At 42.3% G+C, this 9,769-nt stretch overlaps 1 protein-coding gene across 1 annotated transcript; it reads left to right on the top strand.

Annotated features, from left to right (window-relative positions):
- Window positions 1-1,354: 1,354 nt before the first annotated feature.
- Window positions 1,355-9,406, top strand: acp5a (acid phosphatase 5a, tartrate resistant). Its single transcript, XM_064323436.1, has 7 exons — window positions 1,355-1,913; window positions 4,035-4,131; window positions 4,318-4,517; window positions 5,079-5,203; window positions 5,789-6,134; window positions 7,556-7,792; window positions 9,398-9,406. The coding sequence occupies exons 2-7, from the start codon at window positions 4,035-4,037 to the stop codon at window positions 9,404-9,406; spliced, it is 1,014 nt and encodes a 337-aa protein (XP_064179506.1). The 5' UTR covers window positions 1,355-1,913.
- The last annotated feature ends 363 nt before the right edge of the window (window positions 9,407-9,769 follow it).

The raw sequence follows: 9,769 nt of genomic DNA, 5'->3' as shown, positions 1-9,769 counted from the left end.
AATGATTTTTAAAACATTTTTGGTTGCACTACCCCCCGTGGTAGATCACGCTCTGCTGGCTATTGAAAAATCACAAGCCAAAAAAAAAAAAGTCTGGGCACCCATGCCCTAGAAAGTATATCATAGTGGAATTGTGGCTTACAAAACTCCTATCAGAATAATTTCATGCCGCGTAGTCAATGAAGTTCTTCCACATTTAAGAATGTACAGAAGACATCCACCGGGTTACACTGCATTTGTGCTAGAAGAGCGAAGCTTCGCCAATCCCGTAGTGATACAGAGCCAAATCTTGCTTCGATCAGATCCACGGACTTGGCACACGATCATTACACACATTTTTAAGGTCATGAAAAAATGTGTGTTTCTTGTACAACTCGGGGAACAACTTAAAACAATAATTATAAGCCTTTACTGTGTAGCCTACATTTAATGACTCGTCAATCCTCAGAATCTGTGGGGTCAAAATGCCTCCACCCCCAATCAATGTCTTTTCTTTCTATTCATTTTAGTGATTCAATTGAATGTGCTTCGCAGCGCAGATCATGAAATATTACAAGCGTTCTCGGGCGGTCCCTTCGTAATAAAATGAAATACTTAGCCTATATAAGAGTGGCAGCCTTTTACGCACGGACTTTAATCTTCATACCAGAAGTTCAACTTTAAATGGTTCGCAGGGGTGATTATACCTTTTGTGCACTTACCAATCAGAGGCCTCGGTTCTGATCATTCTCTTTAGTGATGTCTGCTAAATTAACACCCGTGAGTTCGTTCCTGCCCTATCTGCATCACAATGGCTGGAGTAAATCAGACGTTCCGTTGGTAACTTCCGAGAACAATGAGTTCTCAGGAGTGTCCGAATGAGCACACTTGTCTACGATTGAGTACAGAAGGTGTATACAACTTGCATACTCACTAGTAGGCAAGTGCGTTGATTTGGACACGGACCTAGATGGTTTATCGCGTAGGATACAGTTGTTTCACTTATCACACACATTCAGTTTTGCAAAACAGTTGTTAATTAACCTACACTGTCATATTGCCTTAATCTCACAGAAGTCTATATGTACATGTTACGTTTAGGAGGGTATTGTTTTACAAAGTATTACAAAGTTTGCTATGTGAAGAGAACGTGTTTACATAGCCTGTTGCAAAGTAAGTAACATGTTCGTAGGAGAGAAGTGCCTGAAAACATTGGCTCCTTAAAAATATTAATACCCTATATGACAAAATCAATCTACCTTAAACTGCAGGAACTGTTTTCCAAATCAATGCAAACCCAGGACGAAGGAGTTCTCTAGTCTCCCTCTCCTTCCGCTATGCCCCCTAATCAATCGATCCAATGAAATCACTGACATAGCCGACCACTCAACTACGACCACAGTTGTCTGAGAAGTTTTTAACCGGATACAGGCCAGTGGGTTTCTCGGACACTATAGTGAGATATAGACTAGCCTACCCGAAGCGTCGTGCAAGAATTTGATATTTACGATGTGAGACGCGTAAATAGATTTTCCGGATATTTTGGTTAGGTGGTCTTCACAGATTTACGCATAGTACTCTGTATTAACTTTTTAAATTCGCTCCAGCACAGTGCCGGTTCGATAACGTGACGCTTCGTTTACCCAAAAACTTTCAAACGTGAAGTTGGAGAGAATAGTCGATTAGAGAGAGTCAGCAAAATATTTTCTCTTTCAAAATGATTACTTTAAAAACGTATTTTTACCGCCAGCGCATCAAGCGGTAGCAAAGGTAACAATTAGTATTCGTTTAACAAAGGGTTCCAACACTTGTAATGGCTACGACGACTCTCAGATTGTCCTTATAAACAAAAAATACAGACATAGCCTGCTTGGCAGGTCCTGTGTGTATATCCGCAACAAAACATACCCGGAATATCCACAAATTCCTGTAAGGTGAGTTATCATTATTCCTCATCTGTATTGTAAATCTGCATGCCTCTGTAATGCATGGAATGAAGTAGCCAACACTTTGCGAGAGTTGCCATGCTGAACTGTAAGTTGCTGTAACAAAGAGTTACTGTTTTTTTAATGCACGAGCGGTTGTACTGCCAGCACGCCAGTGGTATACTTATTTGAATTGCATTTATGGAAGACATTCCAGTAATATGTCAAATACCGAATTGCGTGGTCGATAGATGTGTCAGCCTTTGCTTATGTTGTACCTTTTTATTTCGTGAACTTTGCAGCACACTACGCGACTGAGTAACAAAATGTCATTTAGGTAGTGACCATTTAATGCAAGGTTGTTAGCAACTCCAAATTAAAAGAATAAAGAACAGCTTTATTGTAGAAGAAATGAAACTGTCATAAGAGCAGTAGAAAGACACTGTCGGTCTGTTTGATATTAAGCGTGCGCACGCGCGCACACAATAATAAACGTGGCTCGGGTAGGTTCTGTTGGTAGATATTGCTCAGACATACTAGTTACTTATATATGGTATTGTCGGTGTAGTAGTGTCTTGAGTTGTACTCACAAGTGTATATAAATAACACAATAAATCATTCACTATTTTAGGCTGATCTCATGATTCTTTGTAATATGTGGAACCTTCCTGTCTTGGAAAAGCAGATTATTTTACTTAATTTTTCCCTTCGTTCGTTGCTCATATTTTGTCGTCTTTGTGTCTCACCTCCCCGCTGTCTCACAGAGACCAGATTCCTGGCCGGTTATGATAACATCATGGTTTCCAACTGTAGTGATTTACAAACAAAGGAGTTACCATTTTATGTTAACTGGTTGCATCCATTTCCTCATGTGAAGTGCCATTTGATAGTCTGGTTCTAAATGGCACTATTCAAATAATGACTGACCGGTGGACTTTGCATCAAATCATTGGGCATGTGATGAATGGCTCTGAACGAACCCAAGATTTGGATGTGGCCTTTGAGAAGAAGTTTAATGATTAGTCCATTATGCTCAGAACACTCCCCCTGTGTTCCACTCGTGTGCAGTCTCTGTCTGTATTCTAATATAGCAATCAGGCTTTATATGATTTTGCTGTTCAGTCTTGTCTAATGGCCAAAAGGATGGAGGAGATTTAAATTTAGCATCACTTAAAACAAACCTTAAACAGTCTGGCTGAAATGTGCAACTGAAAGAACTTTATTTCTTTTACTTTCGATGATAGTTCGCGTCAGCATTGATTCCAGTTCAGACTTGCCACGGAGATATAGATGAAGTGTGATACGTGGGTTTCTGAGAGTGGGTGCGTGTGTGTCTCTTTATGTGTGTGGTCATTTAAAGCATGTGCCTACGTGAGTGTGTGCGTATGTGCGTTTGTGTGCTGTTGGAGGAGGAGGTAGAGCAGGGGTCGGAAATTCAGTGTTCATATCTGACTCACGGCCAGAAGGCAAAAAAAAAAAAAAAGGAATCAGAACTCAGAACCAGGGCTGTGGTCACATGTGTGCAGGGTAGCTAAAATGGACACTTAGTCAGAGTCAGCAGCATGCGCTGCCCGCCTGGTCCTGCACTCTTCACCTCTGTCTCCGCGTCCCCCCCCCCCCCTGCACTTCAGCTGATAAAAGCCGCCAGGGGAGGGGTACGTAGCGCAGAGATAGGACTGGAAGCACAAACAGGAGCACTGGAGTACAAACCTATCACCTCACAGTGAGTCAATTATTGAACCAAATCATGAGGCCCGTGGTACCTGATAGCAGATTCCGTGTCTTTGAGGACACGCGAATGCTTATTATCAGTGGATATTTAGTGTGTGTGTGTGCGCCAGCAGGACTCTCATCATTGTTTACTTTGTCTAGCGTCGTGTGGCATCTTGAAGCATGAAGACTTGCACTGCTGTTGATAATGTTCATTTTGATGTTCATTTTATTCTGTGTTGGGTATTGATTTTTTTCTTCAAGAAATCATCAAAGAACGCTGCAGAAATTCTATGACCCACAGTCCATGGCAGCAAGTTTTCTGTATGACACTTTGAACAGCTGTGTCTTTAGTTTTATTTTTTATATGAAGATGTACTTGAAAATTTTCTCCCTGCTTCCCCATTGTTGCTTTTTCAGATGGCTCCACCTGTATTCCTCCTGTCCATGCTATTGACTACAGTTCCCACGATTCTCTGCTACCCAAGCTCTTTCATGGATCTCGAGGACAAGGCTCGTAAGCCTACTTCATTACATCGTTGCCCTCATCTCAGCTTAAATGTGCTTATTCTCATGTATCACAAATGTAGCTACAAATGGATAAACCGAGTTTGCTGAAAAAGGCTGATCGTGCTGTTACTGTCTGATTGGTTGCTTATTGTGGACGAGAATTTGCTTTTATAGTTTGCTTATTGTGACTCAGGTAACAAGTCCTCAATCCGGTTCCTGGCGATTGGGGACTGGGGCGGGCTGCCCAACCCCCCGTACATCACCCCAATCGAGAAGGCTACAGCACAGGAGATGGGCAAGGTTGCCCAGCAGCTGGGAGCTGATTTTGTGCTGGCTCTGGGAGACAACTTCTACTACAAGGGGGTGAACAGCGTGCATGACCCCAGGTTCCAGGTAAGACAGTTCTCAGAAAAGCGGTGTAACGCACGTGAATGCGGAAAAGCCAGCTATTTTGTCTGTTACACTGTGTGAATGGACTGCATTTATGTGGTAAATGGACTGCATTTATATAGCGCTTTTATCCAAAGCACTTTACAATTGATGCCTCTCATTCACCCATTCACACACACACACTCACACACCAACGGTGAAAGGCTGCCACACAAGACACCAGTCAGCTCGTTGGGAGCAATTAGGGGTTAGTTGTCTTGCTCAGGGACACTTCGACACGCCCAGGGCGAGGGATCGAACCGGCAACCCTCCGACTGCCAGACAAACGCTCTTACCTCCTGAGCTATGTCGCTGTGTAAAATGTTCAGGTTGCTAAGCAGTAAAGCATTGATTGGGTATGCTGATTTTGCTATGTGCCTCTTTTGATTTAGCATTCCCGTTATGAACACACACCAGCGTTTTCCTTCTTTGCCCGATATTTCAGGGTTTCCTTATTGGCTCTCTTCGCCCGAGCCCATTGTGACATAAGAGGAAGTAAGCCTGCTCTGATGGTTTGTCTCCCAGGACACCTTTGAGAACATCTTCACCGCGGACTCCCTGAACATCCCATGGTACGTTGTCGCTGGCAACCATGACCACGCGGGGAACGTGAAGGCTCAAATTGAGTACAGCAGGCTGTCTGAGAGATGGTAAGGAGTCACTGTTGGTGCAGAAGAAATAAAGACGGATGCACCCACCTCATTTATTTAGACAGGGAAGGCGGTTGAATTGTGGGCTAGGACTCGTGTCTGTAGGAGTAGTGCAGAAACTAATCTTTGAGTTTAGCTGTAGTCAGCTTTTTGAATCCTTATCTGAGGTTAAAACTTGGAATAAAGCTCATTGGAGATGCCATAATTAAGCGCAGAAGCACTCTAGGCGTTAATACTTACTTTTTTTACGTCTTCTCTAACTGTTCTTGTTTTATTGTGATGGAAACCCATTCAGGCTTTGTAAATACTGATAATGCTGCTGGATGTGTATCGCCATTTGTACTTGTATCTGCATTTCTTATGTATATTAGTTTGCAGGTAATTCCAGTGCAATGCCTCAGCGTTAATTTTTCAATTAAATTCATTTGATATTAAATATTGCAACGTTGTCCCTTTGAAATAAACAAAATAAAGTCAAAGTTATTGTGCTTCTGCCCATTACATTTCTGTCTTTACCGCTACCTTAACTTTTCTCCCCTTGTCCTGTACCCCCCACCTTGCACCTCCATCTCCTCCACCCTGCAGGCGCTTCCCCAACTACTATTACGAGCTCAACTTCCGCGTTCCGCGCACGGGCAGCACCCTGACCATCCTGATGGTGGACACGGTGCTGCTGTGCGGGAACTCCGATGACTACGAGGACCAGAAGCCCCGGGGGCCGGTGAGCGCCGTGGAGGCCAATCGGCAGCTGCAGTGGATCCAGAAGAGGCTGGAGAGATCCAAGGCCGACTTCCTGCTGGTGGCGGGACACTACCCTGTGTGGTCCGTGTCCGAGCACGGCCCCACGGAATGCCTGCTGAGGCAACTGCGCCCTCTGCTGGTCAAACACCAGGCCACCGCTTACCTCTGCGGTCACGATCACAACCTTCAGGTTAGTTTGAAGTTTTATTTCTCTTTCTTTTTTTTATTTCCCATGTAAAGCGACTTTGAGTTCTTAGAAAAGCGCTGTATAAATCTAAGGTATTATTATTAGTTTACCAGCATTGGTTTATTTTTTTCCTTCATGGGGGCGTCAAGATCATCATCAGTCATTTGGTGTGGTGCGTGTGAAATATTGCCTTGGTAACAGATAGTAATGCTCCTAAAATAAATTCCAAAATAAAGTTAATTCGGAGGCACTCCCAGTTCATGTCTATTGACGATGTCGCTATAAACAAGGAATTATTCTTTTAAGAGAAACTGAATGATCCCGATGTACAAATCACGCATTTTAAATGGCTAAGAGACACACATGCATAAAGAATTTGAATGCATTGCTATAAAGGATCAAGCTAATGTTTCACATGTATTACAGGAACTGTTGAAAGAAGATCTTTAAAGATATATGACCAAAATACCTCTTTATTGCCTCTGAGTAAATTACCCACGCTACACTACCGATGGGCACTGTTCACCTTTCATCCAGATGTGCTGCAAATTCCCATCATAGGCTTTTAGCCCCAGAGATTATTGATATTTCTGTGCATATGTGGAGGTTTTAGACTGTTATTGGGAACTCAAAAAAGAAAAATTATTGATTTGCTCAGTTGGTGCAGACAGTCTTTCATCAACTTGGCGACAGTGTAGTAAAATGGGTAAGGAACCGGTCTTGTTACCTAAAGGTCACAGGTCCGATTCCCGGGTAGGACACTGCTGTGCAAGGTACTCTTGAGCAAGGTACTCAACCTGCATTCTTTCGGTGTATATCAAGCTGTATAACTGGATACAATGTCAATGCTATGTTAAAAAAAAAAAAGATGCGTATGTCACTGTGGATAAGAGTGTCTGCTAAATGCCTATAATGTAAATGGAAATCCCTCTGATGCACGAGATAATTTTGTACTGTGACTGTCTACGACTCGACTCAAGGTGCCAGTGGAAATAAGCTGGAATCGCCCAGCAGTCTGCGACAAATGCAGAGAAAGTAGTTCCTGCTTTTTCTCTTCTCCATTTGTTGTCAATCTCTCTCTTTTTCTGAATTAGCTGCTGTGCACTCTGTACATGTGATACCGTGTGCGTTTCAAAACAGATTTCCAAAAGGATTACATTGAATATCATTGTATATATATTTTCCTTTTGAGAAAACAGTACGTTCAACGTTTGCCTTTTTTTAAACGGCTGTGTTTTACCCCAGTTTTATACCCCCCCCCCCCCCCCCACCACAACCTCCCTTAGTGTCTTTTCTGGTGGTGATGTCACATTTTGAATGTTGGCGGGGAAAACAAGGGCATTGTTAAAATCTTTGTTAAAATTATAACTGAAGGATGTGAAGGTAGAAAGTAAAGCCTGACCTGCCTCTCTGATTCCCCACAGTACCTGCAGGAGTCGGGGGTGGGCTACGTGGTCAGCGGTGCGGGGAACTTCATGGAGGCAGACATGACTCACAGGCACCACGTCCCCCGCGGCTCCCTCAAGTTCTTCACCGGGGCCGCGTCCACCATGGGCGGCTTCGTGCACGCGGAGGTCACCAAGAAGCGCATGGACCTCACCTTCTACCAGGCCAGGGGCACCTCGCTGTACCAGTCACGGCGACATGACCGCGCGAGCAGGGTCACCATGCTCACCATCTACGCAGCAGCTCACATCCTAATCACACGCATGGCCTTCACACATGCTATCTACACCACCATGCCTCACCACACTCCTCCTACACACGCATGCTCACACATCCCTACACACGCATGCTCACACATCCCTACAAACACATACATGCATTCACACACATCCCTACAAACACATGCACGTACACACCACACATGCATCTACAATCCTACATGCACGCGCACAATCCTACAACATGCATGCATCATCTACAACACATGACGTACACACATCCTACAACATGCACTCACACACATGCACACGCACGCACACACACACACACACACACAAATGAGATCACATTACCTGACAGGCACACAGCAATGACATGGACAGACAGCAGTGTAAATAGCACACAAAAGACACTAGCACACAAGGCCCGATTTGAATCTGAAGTTAAATACATTCCATGGAGTCATTCAAATTTATAAAGTTACATGTAATCAGATGTTTTTTTACAAGCATTTCTTATTTAATCAAGGATTTATTCAAAGACGAAAAAAAATATCAGAACACCCCAAACTTTAGTTTGATTATACCATTATGCTTACATTATAAATTACACTTTTGGCTTTAAGGTGATATTGTATTGATAAGGATTCATTTGATATGACAAGGAGATAGAACTATAAAATAATTTATTTAAAAAAAAAATTTATGAAACAAGGTATTTTGGTTAAATTTAATGTTTCCAAGAGAAATATTCCAGTTTTAACTTAATATGTAGGTTAACAAATGAAAGCAAAAAAAAAAAAGTTTAGATCATTATTAGTGTAATGATTTTGTATTAGTCTACTAGGCTTGGGATCACAGCTATACATTACATGCACACTCATTGCTTTAAATTTGGAGTTTGTGTTAGTTTTAAAATGTGCACAGTATAGTAGTGTCTGTCATTGCACCACAGATTGGATATAGCTGTGCAAACACCAAACGCCATCAAACACCATCATCTGATTAGAGTGCAAGTTAGAGATTAATACTGAGGACAGATAGTTACATTTTAAAAGATAACGGGTGTCAAAATATATGAATGAAAAATTGTTGTTTGATGGGACACTCTCAGCATACGATTTTAGCCATTCTAAGGTTTGCACCTTAATTTATGTGAATATTTTAATCGGTTGTCCCTTAAAAGTATGTAATGGGGCTGTTGTATTTGTGCTGGCAATTCAAAATCTTAAATGTTAAAATTAAGGATAATAAATCACATCACACTACTTTTCATTTCATCAATGAAAAAATCTCTAATGAATATATGTGAAAGTGCATAATTGAACTACCTGTGTCTTAATAAATCATTGCTTAAGGCACTGCATTTCAATTCAAAGATCTGTCTGCCTTTTTTGTGGTAAAAAAAAAATTTTTTTTAGTATATTTCTTTGAGGTTATGGGCAGTACACAGTGTACAGTTGTGTAGAAGGCTTGATCTTAAAGAGGAGAGCAAGACGAGACTACTTTGTCAGTGGCACTTGCCTTATTCATGAGTTCATTCATTTGATTTATAATGGTCATTATCCTTTTAAGTTTATGAATTGTCTTTGATTTACGCAGGCCGTCTGATGGAGCTAGGCTCGCTTAGGCAGAGAGCGTGCTGGGTTGCAGAGCAGCTATGTACACAATCATCAGCTGCTACACTCCGCTATAAATCATCTAAAGCGAAGTGTTTATGTCCTCCAGGGGATACGTACGGTGGCCTGTTTAATTACTACAGCTAGTGGTACAGAGAATATTTATTACTGTGCTTGCAGCTCCCTCCTCCTCCGCCTCCGCTTGTTTTACTACATCTCCCAGGAGTATTAGCAGTTCTGCCCCTGACCATAAAACACTCAGAGCCGGCATGTTACTGCAGGTCGTGGTGAAAGCATTTCCTTATTAACAGTCCAAACAAGGGGATAGGAGTCGCATACTGAAGGACACCTGCTT

The sequence above is a fragment of the Anguilla rostrata genome, chromosome 2 (assembly GCF_018555375.3).
Source record: "Anguilla rostrata isolate EN2019 chromosome 2, ASM1855537v3, whole genome shotgun sequence".
Classification (NCBI taxonomy): Eukaryota; Metazoa; Chordata; class Actinopteri; order Anguilliformes; family Anguillidae; genus Anguilla; species Anguilla rostrata.
Note: the sequence above shows the minus strand (reverse complement) of the source record. Positions and strands in the feature narration are given on the sequence as shown.

Coding starts and splice junctions, on each gene's coding strand:
- acp5a (XM_064323436.1), top strand. CDS start 4,035: ATGGCTCCACCTGTATTCCTCCTGTCCATGCTATTGACTACAGTTCCC. Junction 4,518..5,078: donor TGCATGACCCCAGGTTCCAG/GTAAGACAGTTC, acceptor TTTGTCTCCCAG/GACACCTTTGAGAACATCTT. Junction 5,204..5,788: donor AGCAGGCTGTCTGAGAGATG/GTAAGGAGTCAC, acceptor TCCACCCTGCAG/GCGCTTCCCCAACTACTATT.